Source organism: Plecotus auritus, assembly GCF_963455305.1.
Source record: "Plecotus auritus genome assembly, chromosome: 9".
Classification (NCBI taxonomy): Eukaryota; Metazoa; Chordata; class Mammalia; order Chiroptera; family Vespertilionidae; genus Plecotus; species Plecotus auritus.
Window position 1 is genome coordinate 9,547,162 of NC_137783.1, and position 21,541 is coordinate 9,568,702.

The following is a 21,541-nucleotide window of genomic DNA, read 5'->3' on the forward strand; positions in this document are numbered from 1 at the left end:
AAGATCTGACTTTGGGTGGTGGACACAAGGGCAATATATAGATCTTGTAACACTGAAACCTATATGTTCATAGTGACCAATGTGACCCCAATCAATGTAATAAATACAATTTTAAAATAAATAAAATGTATCTTCCCTCCTCCAAAGAAGCATATACACTAGAAGCTACCTCTATAACTCACCTCCCCCCTATAAGAGATGATGTGAGGAGAGTGTTATGCTTCCCCACCTAGGCCGCACAACAGGATGAGCATATGAAACGACCCACTCTGTCCCATCCTCTCCAACTTCAGGTCAGCAAGTATACAGACTCCAAAGAAAACTATACTCACCACAGCCCCCCAATTCCTTCTCAGCCTTCACCCCCATCCCTAACCTAAAGCCCCTACCAACAGCCTACCTTTGCCTCCACTTACCACAAAGAGGTTTCCCCTTGGCCTTGGCCTTGGCCTCGCCTGTAAACAAGGGGGCGGGGAGAGGGGGGAGGGAGGGGAGAGGGCTGATACAAACCAAGATGAAAAGAATGGAAAATTCTTTCTCACTACCCGGAGACAGGAGTAAGAGGGGAAAGCCCCTGCCACTTCCACAGTAAGAACAATTCTCCCTTCGTAGTGTCCTGACCACTTCTTCAACATCAGCACCCTTCACCTCCATGCCACCGGGACCAAGCACTCCCACGGCAGGCACATGTGGGCATCTTCACAATCTGGAACCGCTCCTCTTCTCAAATCCAGAAGTCTTCCATTCCAACATGACAGACACCTGGTTTTCAACCTTCCCCTACCTTCTTACTCTTAATGCCCTCACATTCCAATGGTGTAGAGGTCTCCAGAAACGAGGTAGCATAGAGTTCAGCTACCTAAAATGTAAAATAGGCCTCCTGCATAACTACTTCTAAGGTTGCTTCTACAATGCATTATAAGTTTCAAACCACTAACTTACTCTTTTTTTAATCTTGTCGCACTCCTGTCCTCAACCGGGAACCATACTGGCATATGATTCTAGATCAGGACTGCATGAATGACTGGCCTACTGCCTCTTTGTGTAAATGAAGATTTACTGGAACACGCGTTTGTTTACATGTGTCTAAGATTGCTAACATGCTATAAGAACAGAGCTAAGTAGTAGCAACAGAGACCATCTGGCCTGCAAAGCCTAAAATACCTACTATCTGGCCCTTCACAGAAAAAGTTTGCCAGTCCCTGTCTAGATGCCTGCCACGTGCCCATATGCCTTGCCAATGTCTCATCTAGCTGTAACTGCCCAGTCTAGAATCCCTGCTCAAACAAGCATGCTGGGCTGTCTGTATCATAGGAGTGGCCGCTGCTGTATGCAGGAAACCAGCTCAAACATTAAGCAGAACTAAATTAGATCAGTGCAAGTGCTGTTCTCTATCCTGACTATGAATACAAAATTTGATTAAGACATTATAAAAAATAAGAAAACTCAATAGTTTTATTATTACAAAGTCTCTGAAACAGTAAGTCCTGTTTATCAATGACTATGGTTTTTGTGCTGGCATAACCACTCAACAAGGAATAGTCAGATCCACTCAGGGCATCCTCACATTGAGGTCTGTTTTAAAAGTGTTTTGTTTTTTTTTAAATATATTTTATTGATTTCAGAGAGGAAGGGAGAGAGAGAGGGAGAGAGAAACATCAATGATGAGTCAGAGAGCATCATTGATTGGCTGCCTCCTGCACACCCCAAACTGGGGATCCAGCCCACAACCCGGGCATGTGCCCTGATAGGGAATCGAACCGTGACCTCCTGGTCCATATGCGGATGCTCAACCACTGAACCACTCTGGCTGGACTAAAACCGTGCTCTTAATTAAGATATTATTTAAATATTATTTATTGATTTCTTTTTAAACAAAATGGGTAAAGAGGATCTCTGGATTATATCATTGGTATTAACTTTTCCCTGTCTGCACACTGAGCTGGCATTTGTTCATTTCCTTCACAGTGTATTCTGCATCCCCTCTACCAATTCTGCATTCTCTGCCCACCTGGTCCCATTTTTTTAATTGTACATACACAGTGACCATTATTTAGTTTGCATTCCTATAATACAGTGATTCTTACCATGTTGGGATATGAGATCACTTTTTGAGAATCTCTTAAAAGCTATACCCTCCTGCCTACAAAAATGCACATAAATAATAATTCATATACAAATCTGAGGATTCACCAACTACTCACAACCCATCCAGGAACCCGACATTAAAAATAACTGTTAGCCTGGCCGGCATGGCTCAGTGGTTGAGCGTCGACCTATGAACTAGGAGGTCACGGTTCAATTCCCGTTCAAGGTACACGCCTGGGTTGCAGGCTTGATCCCCAGTGGGGGGTATGCAGGAGGCAGCCGATCAATGAGTCATCACTGATGTTTCTCTCTCCCTCTCCCTTCCTCTCTAAAATTAATAATAAAAATATATTTTAGAAAAGTTATATTATACATCCAAATAGTATGCTTGGGGACAAGTACAATATTGCTACATCACAGAGAACTGTGTGATAAGCGAGGACTTTCCTTTCAGTATCTTCGTGTACTGTAAAATGCACCCATTCCTATTAACCTTGTGAAGGACATGTAAGAACTCCAGAATATTCTCTTTTCGCTGAAGAATAAAAAAGGCACGACTGAGAAACTGAAAGTAAAGACAAAACTTTGGAAGAGCTGCAAGACTCTCAGCTGACCTTGGTCACTTCGTGGGCATGTCAGTCAGCCTGCCTAAGCCTGTTTCCTTGTGTGAAAGATAGCTATAACAATAATACTTGTGTCATAAGATTGTTTTAAAAATGAAGAGAGATAAAAGTTATCAAGTGCTCAGTAAAGCAGCAAAACAAATCCATCTAGAGTTCATGGCACAATGGCAGAAACAGAGCGCAAACCCCTCTCAGTGTGGTACCAAAGCTCATTCCCTTAAGTAACCCCGATGCTCTCTGGAAATGCATACGATTATGAGTGCAGCATTAAGAAGAAACCTGGCGTTGGAGGGTAAAAGATGGCTGCTATGGGAAAGGGCGAGACAGACAGGATTTGACAACTCACTGTCACTTAGCAGCCATCAGACTCTGCATAAATAACTGCTTCAGGCTCTTCCTTCTCTCTTCCCACCCTAAGATGAGAACAGCACTATCTTCCTCATAAGATTTTCATCAGCAGTAAAAAAAGGCAGTATACGTAAAAGCTTTTGTCCACCACATTATACTACTTTTCCTCTCAACTCAAAATGTAAGTTTTGATACACTAGTTTTAATGTCATTAGTATTATTCTTACATGAAATAGAATAACAAATTCTAAGTTCCAGAAAAAAATTGCATTATCAGTGTAATTATATTGTCAAAAAAATACAAATGGCCTGAACGGTGTCGCTCAGTTGGTGGGGCACCCTCCTGTACACCGAATGTTGCTGGTTTGATTCCCGGTCAGAGCACATGCCTGGGTTGAGGGCTCAATCCTGGGTAGGAGGCATGCAGGAGGCAGCAGATCCATGTTGCACTCTCACATGGATGTTTCTCTGTCTCTCCCACTCCCTTCCTCACTCTCTAAAAGAAAAAAAAAGAAAAGAAAAACATTTTTTAGCCCTAGCCAGTTTGGCTCAGTGGATAGAGCACCAGCCTGCAGACTGAGGGGTTCTGGCTTCAACTCCGGTCAAGGGCACATGCCAGGTTGCGGGATGATTCTCTCTCTCAACATTGATGTTTCTATCTCTCTCCCCTCTCCCTTCCTCTCTGAAATCAATAAAAATATACTTTAAAATATATATTTTTTAAAATACAAATGAAGCTTGGGATTAAGTTAATACACCAAAACATGGACAATGCTCTTAAATTTCCTATTTTTATGAGACAGAGGGAATCTATTTGAAATTTTCTAATTTACACAGTGCTTTTATTTTCTAAATGCTTATGTTTAACCTAAAAAAATAATAGGTATCTCCCATTCCCTGCTGTAGAAGGTGAAAGTGAAGTCCTTTCTACCATTCCTGCTTGCACTAAGGGAATATCAGAAAAAGGAAGCACCCCTGAACCTCATCACTGGGGTGCAGCAGCTGCAGACTGCGGGGTGGACCATTTCTGCCCTGCACTAAGCAAATGACAGCATCCTCAGCTCCCTTTATCCTCCTAACTGGAGAATGGAGGAAACATCTCAAATTAATTACCTAAGCTTTTCAACTTTAGAAACTAGATTAAGAAAAGGACATCAAAACCAAAGGAAGCAGCAATCAATGAAACTGAAAACTTCAACAACAAAAAATAGCAGGAATCAATGAAACCAAATACATATTCTTTGAAAAAATCAATAACATTAATAAATGTCCAGCCAGAGTAAGCAAGAAAGAAAACATAAACTATCAATATCAGAAATAGAAGAAGAAATATCACTAAAGACCCCACAGACTTTGTAAGAATAATAAGGAAATATTATGGGCAATTTTATGCCCATAAGTTTAAAAAGTTAGATAAAAAGAACAAATTCTCTGTAAGAAACAATCTACCAAAACTCACTCAAAAAAAAGATAAAATCAATATCCATACACCTATTACATAGTTGCAAGCCTTCCCACAAAGAAAATGCCATATGTATAAATGTTAAATAAACTCAACTTGTAGTTAAATATATTAGATAAATTTAATTTATATTAAATACATTGAATTTGAAGTTAAAGAAAATTCCAGGCCTCGAGGGCTTCACTGGTGAATTCTACCAAACACGTAATGAAGAGATAATGCCAATTCTATAAAAACTCTTCCAGCAAACTGAACAGGAAGGGACCAGCTCATTCTATGAGGCCAGCATTACCCTGACTCTAAAACTGGGCAAAGATATTTCCTTCATGAACATATATTTCTAGTATCTGGGATTCATCTCAGGAATTAAGGTTGGTATAACATTCAAAAATTAAGTAATATAATACATCATAATAACACGCTTAAAAAAGAAAAAAGATATAATATTAACAGATGCAAAAAGCTTAACAAATTCAATATCCATCCTATATAATAAAAGGCTAATATGCAAATTGACCAAATGGCAGAACGACCGGTCACTATGACGTGCACTGACCACCAAGGGGCAGATGCTCAGTGCAGGAGCTGGCCCCTGGTGGTCAGTGCACTTCCACAGGGGGAGCGCCACTCAGCCAGAAGCCCTGAGCCGCGCTCACGGCTGGCGAACACAACGGTGGTAGCGGGAGCCTCTCCCACCTCCTCAGCAGCACTAAGGATCCCTTGGGGGATGTCCGGCTCTCAGCTCAGGCCAGCTCCCGCAGGAAGACTGCGAGAGGGCGCAGGCCAGGCTGAGGGCACAGGCTGGTCTGAGGGACCCCCCCACTCCGGTCTGAAGGACCCCCCTCCGCAAGTGCACAAATGTCGTGCACCAGGCCTCTAGTCTCTAATAAAACTCCCAGCAAATTAGGAAGAGAAGGGAACTTCCTCAATGTGGCAAAGGGATTTATAAAAAACCTACAGATAACTGACTTTTTATGGTTAGAGATTAAATAGTTTCCCCTTATATCAGAAATAAGACACAGTTGACCACTCTCACCAGTTGTACACATCACTGTAATGGATGATCCAGCCAGTGAAATAAGGCAAGAAAAATGAAAGGCACCCAGATTACAAAGAAAGGCTTAAGGGTCTCTTAATTTGCAGACAACATAATTATCTACCTCAAAATCATAAGGTATCTACAAAAATCTACTACAATGAGTTCAACAAGATTGAAGGATGCAATATTAATATACAAAAATCAGTTGTATTTCCATGTAACAGCAACAAAAAGACATTGAAACTAAAAAAAAAATGCATATCATTTACAACAGCATCAAAAAATATGAAATGCTTAGGGGAAAATCTGACAAAAAAAAGTTGTAAGACCTGTTCACTGAATATTTTAAAATATTGCTGAAATTAAAGAAGACCTAAAACTTGGATATACCATGTTCATGTGCCAGAAAACTCAATATTGATAAGGTATCAACTATCCCTCAAACTGATCTATGGATTCAACACAATCCCAAATGAAATCCCAGCAATGTTTTTCTAGAAATTAACAAGCTGATTTTGAAATTCATATGAGAATGCAAAGGAATTAAGTAGCCAAAATAACTGAAATAGAATTCAAGACTTATAAAACTACAATAACCAAGATATTGTCTTTTTATCTTTAATCCTCATCCGAGGATACTTTTGTATTGATTTTTAGAGAAAGTGGAAGAGAGTGGGAAAGACAGAGAGAAATATCAATGTGAGAAAAACACATCGATTGATTGCCTCCTGCACGTGCCCTGACCAGGGCACGGGCTGGGGAGGAGCCTGCAACCAAGGTACGTGCCCTTGACTGGAATCAAATCCAGGTCCAGTGCTCTCTCCACTGAGCCAAACCAACTAGGGCAAGATATTACTGTCTTGACATACAAACAGACAAAGAGATAAAGGGAACAGAGGAGTCCAGAAATAGACACACAAATATACTAGTATGAAGAACTGATTTCAACAAAGGCACAAAGCCACTTTAGCAGAGAAAGAATAGTCTTTTCAACAAACGGTCCTGAAACAATTTAATATCTATTTGCAGAAACAATGAATTGAGATCCATACCTCTCACCATATGCAGAAATTGACTCAAAATGGACTCTAAATATAAAATCTGAAACTACAAAACTTCTAGAAAAAGAAAATATTTGCTTCAGGCAAAGTTTTCTTAGCTCTAACACAATCCATAAAAGAAAAAAATGATAACCTGGAATTCGACAAATTCAAAACTTCTTTTCTTTGAAAACACTGTTAAGAGAATGAAAAGACAAGCCCCAGACTGGGAGAAAATATTTCCCAAAGACATATCTGAAAAGAAAGTATCCAGAATAGATAAAGAACTCGTAAAAAGAAAAAATGTAAAAAATGTGCAAAAGATTTAAACGGATACCTCAGCAAAGATCTACAGATGGCAGGTAAGCACGTGACAAGATGCTCAACATTAGTCACTAGGGAAGTGAAATTAAAACCACAATGCGATACCCCGACATACTTATTCCAGCCACAGAAATTTAAAAGACTGACTATACCTAGTGCTGGTGAGGATGTGAATTAACTAGAACATTCATGCACTGCTGGTGGAAATGTAAATGAAACAATTAGCTTTGAAAATAGTTTGTCAGTTAGTTAAGAAGTTAAACATGTATCCACCCTATGATCCAGCCATTCCACTGAGGTATTTACCCAAAAGAAATGAAAGCTTATGTCCATACAAAGACTTCTACTATGAGCAGCTTTCCAGAGAAGAGCCCAAAACTGGAAATATCCATCACCAGGTGAATAATGAACAAACTGTGCTGTATCCACACATTGGAATACTACTCAAGAATTAAAAGGAATAAACTACGGTACACCTTTAATGAGTCTCAAAATAAATATGCTGTGTGAAAGAAGCCAGACAAAGGGGAATACATAATGCATGATTCCACTTGTATAAAATTCTAGAAAATGCCAACAAATCTAGTATAGTGACAGAAAGCGGCTTAGTAGTTGCCTGGGGATGGTGAGAAACAGCGGGAAAGAGAGGATTTGGGGTGTAATGGGCATTTTTATAATCTTGATAGTGGTGACAGTTTCAGAGGCACATGTCAAAACTTTTTAAATTATACAGTTTACTGCATGTCAATTATACCTCAGATAGCTCTTATAAATAATTTAAAGGATAAAATTACAATTGCAATTAAATAACTCATTTGAACGTACAAAAGAGGAACAATAGTGCTATAAAGGTAGGTAACATGGGGTAACATAGCTTGAGGAATCAGAAAAGCCTCCTATAGATACTAGTATAAGCTAAGATTTGCAGGATGTTTAGTAATCATCCCCAAAAAGAAGACCAGATAGGAAAGAGGGTTCAAAAAGAATGGGCCCCTTACAAGAGACCTTAAAAGACCACTGCAGAAAAAAAGGAAGGCTGAGTCCAGTATGTTACAGGAGCCAAACCATGCAGACACATGGTCTTGAAAACCATGCTACAAGTAGCTTACTTTATCAATTTAGGATCTTAGAAACACTCAATTTAAACTATTTTAAAATTTCTACTACGTGGCCCAGGCTGGTGTGGCTCAGTGGGTTGGGCATCACCCCATGCACGGGGCACATGCCCAGGTTTCAAGCTGTTTTGCTTGCACATCGAAGTTTCTCTCTCTCTCTCTCCCCCTCTCCATTGCTCTCTCTCTAAAACTCAATTTTAAAAATTCTACTATATGCTTTTTAATAATCAAAAAATTGCATGAATATAAATTACATATTATAATTTAGAAATAAAGAAGACCTAGGAACAGGAAATATTCTATTTAACTTTATAGTTACTGATAGTTTCCATACCATTAATAAAGAGGATTCCAAGGTACATGTGTGTATATAAGTAGCTTAAGAAAAGCATTTATACTTTTAACCCTACTTCTTTTTGCTTATAATAGCAACCTCATTCCTAATATTTTATCTTTGTTTTGTTGTCTCCAGAAATAAATACTTTCATTATAAATGTGCAAAATTCAATATCCATATTTGACCAACCTATGATTTAAAAAGTATCTATATACAGTGAGCATGCAATAAGATTTAATAAATGATTTTAAGAAAATGTTCACTAAATGTTTTAATAATGAAGTTACACTTGCAAATTATTCACAATATAATGAGATATTTTCCAAACTCAGAGCATTAATTTAGGTTATTTTGTTTGCCTAAGAGAAATCAGAAGTCATAGGTTCCTAAGTCACATTAGCAAGAAAATGTGTAAGTTGGAACACAGAATATAAATTTATATAAATATAAACCTCAACTACTCTGCAAAAATAATTCTAAACCAGCTTCTAAAAGAGAATACTGTTTATTCCAATGGATTTTATAGCAAAATGTTTTCTAGCCTGATATACTAAGCTACTCAAGTAAATACAATTTGAATTAGCATATATCGTATCTTCGATTACTGTATTTCAAATTGCCATCATCCTTTCTGATTCTTAGTCCTAAATCTTCCAGGTTTGCTGAAGCTGCAGATCAATGTTCATTTTGTTTTACCTATGTGAGGAATGGCTTATAATTCTGAATGTTTTATTCTTTTCAAGTGGAAACAGACAGAAGACTGGAATCAATGCTAAGGGAACTGAAGTACCACTTTTGATATCACATTTGCTTCTGCATTTCTCCCCCAACCATCAGTCTTCTATTCTAAAGAAGCATTTGAAGAACACTTCTTCCTTAGTCAAATCCCTACAGTAGGGGGAAAAAAGCGAAGTTACCATGGAACCAGCCAATTAATTTTGACACCTGCTTACCAAGACTGATCACTTCTGATGTCAGTTTGTTTGGGTTGCTAGCCTCCAGTTTAGTAAAAGATTTTCAGGATAATTAATGAAGTGCGAATTTCCAGTTAAAGTCTTCCCCACTGTGTTACTACTTCAAGCCACCATGCTCAAATAAACCTTTCTTAGGTTCACATGTACTTTACCAGGAAGAATTCTTTTCTTCTAACTTGAGTCTTCCCTTTAATATTAAATACCACATTTTCTTTACCCCTACCGGTACACATAGCCAAACACAGAGTGTACGAGTTATATTTACTCTAATTAATAGCTTGTATTCCACAGAGAAATGAAATGTATTCTACTTATCAATAGAACACCGTTTCCAAGGAAATGAAGAACATTCCATGATTCGTTCAGGGTTTATGGTTGACTGTATCTATAATGAAAAAGCTATTCCTCTTTTATTCACTAATGGACTGTGCTTATGGACACCATCTCTGTTATTTAAGCTTGCTTTAACTTGATCTGCGATCTTTCCTACTGTGACAGCATCTGCTGGTGGGACAACATCTGCTGGTGAGGCTACAGGCTGCTGATCTAGCTGATTCATGAGACCAATACTATAAACTGTAGATAGGCGCTTCCCAGGACAGTAGCAATTTTATCCTTAGACAGATGGAGCGAATCCGCCCACACAAAGGCCAATATCCCTGAATTACATAGGAATCAGGCAATCTTCCTATTTATGTACAAAAAGATGTAAAAAAAAAAAAAATGGATATGTCTTTTTTCATTGTCGGCTCCCAGTTCGCATGTTCAAAATCTCTCGTTAGGTAAAGAGACTGGCTACTATAGTCAGAGCAAAAGTTTAAGAACACTGAAGTAAAAAAGGCTAACTAATAAGCACACTTCAATATGACACCTTTCCTCATCTCGAAACTTTTTTAAACTTTAAATTATCATCTCTCCCAAGTTTTTTAAAAAAAAGTGTATTTTTTATTTTATTTTTTAATGTATTTTTATTGATTTCAGAGAGGAAGGGAGGAGAGAGAGAGAGAAGCATCAGTGATGAAAGAGAATCATTGATCGGCTGCCTCCTGCAAGCCCCACACTGGGGATCAAGCCCACAACCTGAGCATGTGCCCTGACTGGTAATCGAACACTCAACCACTGAGCCACACTGGTCAGACAAAGAAGTCTATTTTTTTTGAAGTATCTATAATAATAAAAGCATAATATGCAAATTGACTGCACAGCTGAGCAGCAAGACAACCATGCTATGACACGCACTGGCATCAGGCCAGGCAAGGTGGGTGCCATGCGATTGGTGGCTGGGGGCGGGGGGCGGGGGGCAGGGGGTGACCATCACCCCAAAGAGGGAGGCCCAGGCCACCAACCGGTGAGCCGTGGTGGGTGGGCGGGGCTCCCAGACTGCCAGAGGGCGCAGGCAGGGCTGAGGGCCACCCCCCCTCGCGCGCACAAATTTCATGCACCGAGCCTCTAGTAGTACTATACTAATTTGTGAAACTGGGAAACATTTCAACCTATTGCTACACATGAACTTCATGAAATTTCATTTTTAGATTTCACTTCCAAAAGCCTGTCATAAATTAAATATTAGAATCTACCTAAAATTAAAAAGCACTATTTTTTTAAAAAATACATTTTTACATTGAGTTTTAGGGGCATTGTTTTAATCAGCAACAGTGAAAAAATAAATAAAAAAATATATACTGGGTTTAGAACTCCCAGGAACTTTCCTATAATACACTAACAAGGTGAACCATATTCTTACCTTTGTCTTAGAGCCTACGAGACATTTCACTTAGATTGTGCTATCATCCTAACAATAAATATTAGTAATCTACATAAAGTAATTTCAGAGCCTCAAACCAGGCAGAAAACTTCATGTTAAATATCTAGAAGGCTAAGAAGATGACTTACTCAATGACTTACTGCAATGACTTAACAGCTACCCTAATGGCCTCAACTATCTTATTTTTTGCTCCCCCACATTCACCCATTTCTTTTCGTATCAGGCAGGAATGCAATAAATATCATCCAATAGGGAGCAAGCATCTTTACTGTTTTAATGCAAATTCCTAGGGCCTTGAGTTTCAGAAAAAACAAAGCCACCTGACCAGTGACAGTGGTTGAGCATCAAACTATGAACCAGAAGGTCACAGCTCAATTCCCAGTCAGGGCATATGCCCAAATTGTGGGCTCAAACCCAATTAGGGAGCGTGCAGGAGGCAGCCAATCAATGATTCTCTCTCATCACTGATGTTTCTATCTCTCTCTCTCCCTCTCCCTTCCTTTCTGAAATCAATAAAAATATTTGGGGAAAAAGAAAAAAAAAAACAAAACAAATGCTCCCATACAACAGCTGACAGTGAAATAACCAGTTAGGAAACCCCATTATCATTACCACATTAAAAAGCCCGGGTATTTCTAACCAAAAATCACTCATTTCTCAATTTAAGATTGTCCTAGCAAATTCAACATAGTGTAATGGCTCACAGTAAACATTCTAGAGTTAAGTTGGCTGATTTGCAACCACGAATCGGCCCTTCTGTGTTATCTTGGGCAAATTAATTACACTCATTGCCTTGATTTCTCTCTGTAAGTACATTCTATTTCTAGTAACTCACTGAGTTGCTGGTGAGGAACAAATGAGATCATCCACGCTAGACGCTTAGAACGGTGTTTGGCATATAGTAAGCCCATCATAAACTCTACTTAGAGTCATTATTATTACTAAATAAAATATTCGCAGTGGTTACCTCCAGAGAGAGGAGCACTACGATGGGAGGGAGGGGCAGGGACTGGGAGACCATAACTTTTAACCTTTACACTTCTGTATTGTTGGAATGTTCCACGATGCTCAAGTACTTCATGAGTTACTTGCATAATTTTCGATTTAAAAAAATGTGTGTCCTAACAAAATGGTGTTTGGCACTGTCACTGCGTGTGGAAATCTTGATAAGCAGGGGACCAGAAGTCGCTGCGGACACCTGGACCATCGGGAAAGCTTGGCGTCCAGAGCGGTCAGTGCTCCGCGCGGGGCCTGGAGGGGACCCCAGACCGCAGGAGAGGGGGACGGGGAGGCCGCGACGGGCGAGGGGCAGGGCAGAGGTTCGGAGTCCCGCGAGGCACTTACTTGAACCTGCCCTGGCAGTGCTGGCACTGGTCCCCCACCCAGCCTGGGTCGCAGAGGCAGGTGGAGTTGACACAGCGGCCGGAGAAGCAGGAGCCGGTCCTCTCGCACGGCTTGGACTGGGACACCTGCGCGTAGAGCGCCAGGTAGAGGAAGCCATAGCACAGCAGCCAGCTGCTCCCGTCCAGCAGCCAGGAGGAGGCGCCCCCGCCGCCGCCCGCCGGCCGAGCCCTCCAGGGCCCCGCGGCCGCCGGCTGCGGGGGGCCAGCGCGGGCCGGGGGTCCCGGCTCCATGTTCCTCTGCGCCCCTGCCCGGCGGGGCTGCGCTCGCGGCCGCGGACAGGGATGCTCCAGAGGAGAATCCGCCCGGAGGAAACCTTGCCCCTCCTGTGGCTCTTCACCGGCGCCGGCCCCAGTCCCGCTCCCCCGGCTGGAGGGACAGATCCCCGCCGCGGTCGCCTCCGCTCGGCGCCTTCCAGTCGTGCTCGGGCATCGCCTCTCCGTCTCCTGACCTTGTCCTCAGCGGGCCGAGCCCTCCGCCGCGGCGCCCCGAGCCGGGCCGGAGGCGGGGAGCAGGCGGTGCAGGCTGCGCGGGGCGCTCCGGAGGGGACCTGCAGGAGGGGACCTGCGGGGGGGAGGGGACCCCGCGCGCGGCCCCGCCTCGCCCGTGGCTCGCGCCAACTGCCTCCGCTCCGAGCCCCGTGCGCCAGGCAGGGCGGGGCCCCTGGAGCCCCGAGGTGGGCGCGTCCAAAGCAGCGAGGGGGGTTCGGGAAGCGGGAGTCAGCCTCGCACCTCCCGGCGGGCGGCCGATGGCCCCCCAGCAGCCATTTCCTCTCTCGTGTCGCTAGACACCCACTAGCGCTGCAACTGGAGCCCGCAGGGCGCAGGACCGCCGCCCCCCGCCTCTCGCCTGCCCACGCTCACCCCCACAGGCCCGGCGCCGTGGTCTCGCCCCGCCTTCACGAGGATCCGGGACTCCCCCGTGCGCGCCCCCACCCGCCAGACCCGGGAGCCGAAGGGTGACTGGCCCCCCAGGTGTGAGCCGCGTGCCCGCGGTGTCCTGCCCCGCCGCGTGCCGGGGACCCCGGCCCCATTCGCCCCTCGCGCCCCCTGAGCCCCACACACGAGAAATCAGCTCGGGACCAGCTTGGCAGCTTCAGCAAAAAAGAAGCCCTACGCGTCCGCCGTCTACAGCTGCAAAAGTGCAGCGCCTTTTTCCTGGCGCTTCCCCTTCCTCCACCCCATCCTCTTTTTCACTTCTTCGTTTTTTTATTTGTTTGTTTTTTCTTAAAAACTCCAACTACACACAAAGAGCTGAGCGTGTGCAGCACGTTGTGGGGTCCGCAAGAACTGGGAGGGGCTGGGACTGGGGACTGGAGGACCGCGGAGCCTGGTCCGCGCAGGGACCTCCCCAAAGAGGAGCAACATCCTCCACCGAAATAATGACTCCCCCGCCCCCATCTAAGCTCCGCGCGGCTCAGCGCCCCCTCCCCCCACCTTGCCAACGTCGCCTCGGAATCCCAGGTATGGCCTTTGCTGCTCCTCAGTGTTTCCTCCTCCATCTGGGACAGTATTCTGCCTTGAAAAATATTGCAACATCGTGGCCTTTTTTTTTAGGAAGAGTAGAAAGGATGCCCAAAATGAGCTGTTTTCCTTCCAAAGCGGCAATCTTCCCTCCTTCAGATGACTTTCCAAGATTTGATGGCACATGCTGACATGTTTGCTTTGTACTTTTGTGCCTTCTCTGCTCAGGCTATTGGAACCTTGAGAAAGAGCCCCACTACAAACTGCAGCCGCGTATCCTCGCGTTTCAGCAAGGTTACTGGATCCCCTCCAAAGAGGCGCAGGCAGGACGAAAAGGAATTTGGAATCCGCCAAAGGCATTTCTGACAGCAAATGGAGAAGAGTTTGAGTTGTAACCACACAGTCATAATATTATTGTTCAGATTCAACGCGTGTTTGTTTGGGGCATAATGTACCCACGTCATCTCTTTTAATCTCTATTATTCCCCCTTTGCAGATGAAATCCGCCATTAACCCCATTTCACAGATGAGCATAGAGACTCGGCAAGGTTGAAAGATTTATCAATGGCAAATGAGGAGTAAGCAGGGAACCAAGCTTTCAACACAAGTCCTGTGACTTCCGTGCTTTTTCCCAGCGTTTACCAGGCTGTTTCTATTAGCAGATGCTTTGAATAAATTTAAGTGTTGGCTTGATTTGAAAATACTTCAGCAGTGACTTGAAGAAAACAAAGGTCCATAAAGAGGTGGCTCCTTGGAAAGTAGAGAAAGGAAAACCATGATTTTTATTTATATAACAACAACAAAAAATCACAGTTCTCCCATAAAACCAATATTTGAAATGGCATCCTCAAACCTTAAAACTTAAGACACCCCTTCCCCTCCTTCCTTCCACATATTTTGTATATCAAGATGATCCTTAGAGACGACTCGGGATAGGGGAAGAAGGGAAGAGAACATTCTGCATTAAAAGGCCCGGCTGGTGTGGTTCCGTGGTTGAGCATTGACATATGAACCAGGAGGTGACCCTTTGATTCTGGTCAGGGCTTATGCCGGGGTTGCGGCTCAATACCCCACGTGGGGTGTGCAGGAAGGAGGCAGCCGATCAATAATTCTCATCACTGATGTTTCTATCTCTCCCTCTCCCTTCCTCTCTGAAATCAATAAAAAATACATTTTTTAAAAATAAGGGGAAAAAATTAAAACAGGATGTTCTCCTGGATCGCACCTTATAATTTCCATGACTTACCTAGAACTCTTTCTGGTATTAGCCATACATATACAATCTCTGCTGCCTTCTCCATTCTTCTCCCGTGCCAGCCAAAGTTTAAAGGCAGCCACGTCTTTCTCACATCTAACGTAGAGTTGCTTTCAGGCGTGTGGAAAGTATCCAAGCCCTTAAAAACATCCCTGAGTGTGAAGGCAATTCACATGGTACAGTGCAGCCCCTTTAACAAGAGAGATCACTGCTCAGCCACGTACTGACTGCAGCCTGTATTCCAGCTAAGGATCTGCCCATTAAAACATATCTCTGAATCTTGTAACCACTATAATCAGCTCAGTACTTCATGTTACATTGAAGAACATGCAGCCCCACAGGCCTCCTCTCAACATATTTAGAATCAAGTTGACCGTATTAAAGTTATACAAAATTATTCTCATTGGGATCTCACAGGGTTTCCACTTGCCCTGTGTCCTACTTCTCTTTGAAATTCTTTTAGTCAACATTTACTGAGAAACTATTGCAAATTTAAGCAAGAGAAAACGAAGATGAACACAACTTGAGTCATACCCCTGGATAGACTTATCTTTTATGAGGCTCACTAGATTGCAAGTTCCTTCTACATGGGAGTGTCACATATTTCACAGAGGTAGACACAGAAAACTTAAATGATTTACAACGGTCGCACAAAACCTCAGTGATAAAGCTCGCCTAGAATCTTGACTGATGTTTCCCTGTCTTCTACGATCAAGAAATTTTAAAACTCCAACATTATATTGTCTCTTTTTTTCTAAAGAAGTAAAGTCAGCATCCTAGCAGTGCTAGATGACACTACAATAATTCATAGTATTGGTAATAGCACTCCTAAATCCAGCAGAAATGTGAAAATTTACTCCAAAGACGGTGAGGGGGAAGTCAGTTTTCCAAAAGCAGAACTGTTAAGATCAAAATTACCTGTTCAAATGTCTCCAAGGGGAATGGTAAGAAAAGTATATTTGTACAAGTAGCCTTATGTCAGGACCTGTAGCTATTTTGGGGAGTGTGTTTTATTTCCATTCTACCACTTAACAATGGTACTACACTATGATGGGCAAAAATCTAAAACTTCACAAATTATTTGAAGGAAAGTCAAATGATTTTTTTTTAAAGAAGAGAAATGGTAGGTCCACAGATCTCTTGATTGCTACTGAAAAAGTAAAAGATCCTATTGGGATCAATAAACCAAAGCATCCCCTCCTCAGCTGCTTGAATGAAAAATGATCTCTACTCTGGTTATTTGTTCACCGTGTGACTTACATGAGGCTTCTGAAAGCAGCCAAGATATTGCAAGCTTGCAATTAAGGAAGTATTTTGAGAGCATGAATAGTCTGTGAGATTACACAGTAAAGAAAAAGTCATCTTTAGATGCTCATTAAGAAATTATCGATGGTATTAAAAATGTTTATATGGTGATATCTGAAACACCACCCTCCCTCCCACTCCAAATCTGATGTTGCTTTTTCTTTCCTTCTGATTCATTCTTTTCGTTCTACTGATTTCTCTTGCTGTCGCACTTGCAAACACACATACACTCTGATCCTGCCAATTTTTCTACTTAACACATTTCAAACATATTGTTATAAGTAAATCCAAGGAAATAAATCCAAAGAGTCCAAATTCACTATGCTGGGCTAATATATTTTTTAAGTGGGAAATAAAATGAGCATCCTTAAACTTTTCATCCTAAATATTCAAACTTGTTACAAAAAAAATAAAAATAAACACACAGTTGGTAGCTAGTAGTCAATTACAGAAATTTGACTTTTGTGACAATTAATTCAATAAAAATATGAGCTAGGTCTTCCTGCTAAACATAGTGGATTAAGTATGTGCATGGACCTGTTCTAAACTCTACTAAAATGACAGGAAATAATTTTTTTAATTTTTCAAAGCATAAACTCACAATGACAAAGAAAATGAGGAAAGCACCAACTAGTAGGTGAGAAGGGTCACTGCATTTGGAAAAGTCAATGTGTTGGAAGGAGGAAAGTAAACGGAGACATGGTAACTAACATATGCATGCTTGCACAAATGAATAACAATAACTAGCCTGTTTCTCCTAAACAGTCCAGGAAACCTCAGGACTCAGAGGCAAGAGATTCCATGGAGAGTAGAGGTGGGACTCTAACATGAACACAAGGAGAATGATTGAGAGCAACATAAGGACCCACAGCCCCCTTTTTTACCCCAAGTAGCTAAAGATTGCTCCAGACCCTACCCTGTTGGTGTAATCTGTTGAGAAATTGAGTCAGAGAGTCTCCAGACTTACAGCACCGGGCATAATAGAAGAAAGGAATGAGGCACACAGCTGAAAATGAAGAGATTAAGAGAAAAATCTATTTATTGAATGGTAAGATTTCCCTGCCCCCTTTTCCTATTTATTCCCAGAACACCTACAGCCAACTAAAAAAAAAAAAAACCCAGGCAGAAAACTGAAAGACACTTATCTGCAAAATTAAGTAGTCCAGGAGAAAAGATTGTTATTTAGAGTCTCCAACCAAATGCATGACCGCAGGATCAGCCTGCCAGTCATTTTTTATGACTCCCTCTTAAATACAAATAGTAAATGTTCATTAGACATAAAAGATAGAAACAAATACAGAGAAAAGGAATTAGAGAAAATACAGTCAAGTGATGAAGGGTTTGCAACTATGAAACAAGAACTAGATACTCTTAAAAAAAAAAAACAGCTCCCCCCCCCCCAAAAAAAAGGAGGGTCAACAAAATTAAAATTCAATGAAAATTTTAGAAAATAAAGTCTAGGAAATCTAGAAATTAGAATGAAAAAACAAAAGGTTTCTCCTCTTATCAAGGAGGGAAAATTTAAGGTAATAAGATTCACTAATGATTGTGCATAATAGACACTATTTTAAATTAAGCATTTATAAAATATATACATTTGTTAATGTGATAGTACATTAATGCACAGCTCCTTTGTAGGAGCAGACAATATTGGTCTGTATCAATTTCTTCAACATCAGAAAATTTCCCAGCACTGAACTGGCCTCCAGATGAAGGACCCACTGCAGCCTAAAACACTGAATTAAAAAAACAAAGCTCAAGAATAGGGGGATGAAAAGGGACAAATGCAATAGATTGGAAGTAAGAATAATATTAAAATTATCAATAGCAAATCTAGATGCTAAAAGTAAGTAGAGATATAAGGGAAATTATTTTCAACATAGAATTCTATACCCAGCCAAGCTATCACTCAAGTATGAAAATAAAGACACACTGACATTTTGTGTGACATTTTCAGTCACACAACATTCATAAAAATTTATTTCCTCTTTAAGGAAATGCCTGGAAAATGGAATAAAGGGAGAAAAGACATAAGAGAATTGTGAAGAGATATCCTAGACAGTGGTCGGCAAACTCATTAGTCAACAGAGCAAATATCAACAGTACAATGATTGAAATTTCTTTGGAGAGCCAAATTTTTTAAACTTAAACTTCTTCTAACGCCACTTCTTCAAAATAGACTTGCCCAGGCCGTGGTATTTTGTGGAAGAGCCACACTCAAGGGGCCAAAGAGCCGCATGTGGCTTGCGAGCCACAGTTTGCCGACCACTGTCCTAGGACAACAGACAGCTGTGCCCTAAGCCAACAGAGCAACCAGTCCTACCTGGAAGTCCAACCAGTTCCCCAGAGGACTGGGGAAAGAATTATCTAGGAAAACAGTGAACATGAGTGCTTGAAACTGTTTGAGCTTTTGGAAAAAATATTACTAGTATTTGGAAGGAAAATAGAATAAGCACATGGAAATCTAAGTAAATGAACAAAATGAAGCAATTGTTGACTACAAAAAAAGACAAAAGAAACCTGTACAAGATGGATTAGCAGTAATACTTACATAATCATAATAACATAAACACTATTGATTTAACCAAAAATTTATAATATGTCTCTATTAAAAAAATAGGAGAGGGCCCTGGCTGGTTTGGCTCAGTGGATAGAGTGTCGGACTGCGGACTGAAGGGTCCCGGGTTCAATTCCAGTCAAGGGCACATGCCTGGGTTGTGGGCTCAATCCCCAGTTGGGTGTGCAGGAGGCAGCCAATCAATGATTCTCTCTCATCATTGATGTTTCTATCTCTTTCTTCCTCTCCCTTCCTCTCTGAAATCAATAAAAATATATTTTTTAAAAATAGGAGAGGGATAAAGATGTTTACTGATAAATTCTCAGTTCCTTAATAAGAAGTAATTGCATGTCCAAAACTGACAAATCCAGAAATAGCAGTATAAATATACTATACTGAAGAAAAAGTTAAAGGTGTAGGGAAGAGGGTTAAAAATGTAGCATTTTGTTATAAGACTTCTAGTACTCTTTGATTAAAAATTGAAAATTACTTCTGCCCTGGCCGGGTGGCTCAGTTGGTTGGAGCAGCATCCCATATGCCAAAAAGGTTGCAGGTTCTGTTCCTGGTCAAGGCACATACCTAAGTTTCAGGTTCCATCCCTGGTCGGGGCACGTACGGACCAATGTCTCTTTGTATCTCTCTCTCAAATTAAAAAAACAAAAAACATATCCATGGGTGAGGTTAAAAAAATTACTTCCGAAAAATCCAAAGTAATAAATAAAAATATGGGTTTATTATCAAATACTCATTACCTTTGTATAATCCATCAAACTATGAGCCTCAGTTTCCCACCCATAAGATGGGAATAGTCAAACTAACTGTCAATGCCCATCTCAGAGCTGAGATGAGGATCCAAACAACAATGTACAAAAGTACCTAGTAAATGGCAAAGCACCATGCAAACTTTGATTTCATTTTCATCAGAAATTACTCTTAGAAACAATTAATTCTAATTCCGTGCAAAGGAAAGGATTCTTTAAAGAGATTTGGATTGATATAGAACACAATACAAAAGCACAAAGACACAGGCAGAGCTCTAAGAAAGCCACACTGTTCTAAAGATGGAGCTAGTCCGTTTTCCAGACGAGCTGCTGGCATCCAGAAAAGTGAAGTGTCTTATCCAAACTCACACAGTGGCAAGTGGCAGAGCTCAGCCTAAGACCCTACTTCTCCTAAAATGTAGTCCAAGTTTTGTTTTTTGGTCTTGGTCTTATATCTGATAGCTCAGGCTAATAAGAAAACGTTTCAAGTTAATTAGCCATCCATGCTTAGCTCCAGAAAAACCTTCCAAAGATCCATAAAGATAGCGATTTGCCCAATGTCTCACAAAATAGTGACAGCAGGGGCAAAACTAAGCCAAACGAAGGACAGAAGCCAAAGAGTGAAACTTGAACCCAAAACTTGCAACCGAGGGAAAGTTTGCCAGCACAGCTAAAGGCATACATTAAAGGCCCAGGTCAGGGTCTGCAACATAGGCATTACCAATTCATATCCGTTAACTAGCTGGCTAACATTCCTGCCTAAGTACGGAGAGGAAGGCCAAAAAGGAATGAACGTACTTTAAAAAAAAAAAAAAAAAAAGGCAATTTGACAAGCCAAGTTAGCAGCAAACTTCTTTTTGAAAATGGAGATGTAAGAATTTGATTTGCTGAATGAGAGAAGGGTGAGAGCAAGAGAGAAGAAAACAGTGATTGACAACATGTGTCAAGAAAGGGGCCCTAAATTCAGAACTCTCCAAGCCACGGCAAGACACCGACTAGGCTTCCCTCTGCTCTCCTGGTCTGGACGTTGAAAGAAAGGAGGACATGGGGAAGATGAAAGGTTTGGGAGCCTTTTCTCCATTCCAGGACGTCATTTGCTGGCACTTTCCTGCAAGCAAAGGGAAAAAAGAGCTCTTAAAATATCGTTGTCAGTAAAAACGAACAAAAGTTTAGACTGAATCAGGTAACAAAGAAAGGAAATATCACTCTTTTATATTCAGAAGTCATCATTTTCCCCCAGTACAGTGGTCGGCAAACTCATGAGTCAACAGATCCAAATATCAACAGTACAATGATTGAAATTTCTTTGGAGAGCCAAATTTTTTAAACTTAAACTTCTTCTAACACCACTCCTTCAAAATAGACTCGCCCAGGCCGTGGTATTTTGTGGAAGAGCCACACTCAAGGGGCCAAAGAGCCGCATGTGGCTCGCGAGCCACAGTTTGCCGACCACTGCCCCAGTAGATCATTCTAAGTTCTCACGATGACTCCTAATAATCAAAACACAAAGAAATTAAATAGTAATGGTAGGATTTTAGACAGAGTGGCTCCTGTGTGGCATCTTACATCCAAATAAACCAACTTTAAGAAGTGACATACACTGAAAAGGAGTGTCATGGAACCCGGAGAGGCACTTGAGACTGTGAGTAATAGAAAGGATTATGTTTGAGAAAATCCAACAGCC

The 21,541-nt window shown here is 41.5% G+C and overlaps 1 protein-coding gene across 4 annotated transcripts in view; it reads right to left on the minus strand.

Moving 5' to 3' along the window:
* The window catches only part of ATRNL1 (attractin like 1), a 485,649-nt gene extending 472,684 nt beyond the window's left edge, over positions 1-12,965 (minus strand). For 3 of the 4 annotated variants that reach the window (XM_080641694.1, XM_080641692.1, XM_080641693.1), the window contains exon 1: positions 12,460-12,883. In XM_080641694.1, the coding sequence (XP_080497820.1) occupies positions 12,460-12,749 (290 nt within the window). In that variant the 5' untranslated portion in view covers positions 12,750-12,883. Of the gene's footprint in view, positions 1-12,459 lie in introns of all 4 variants that reach the window. The other variant, XM_080641695.1, reaches the window with a different exon arrangement.
* Between the last annotated feature and the right edge of the window lie 8,576 nt (positions 12,966-21,541).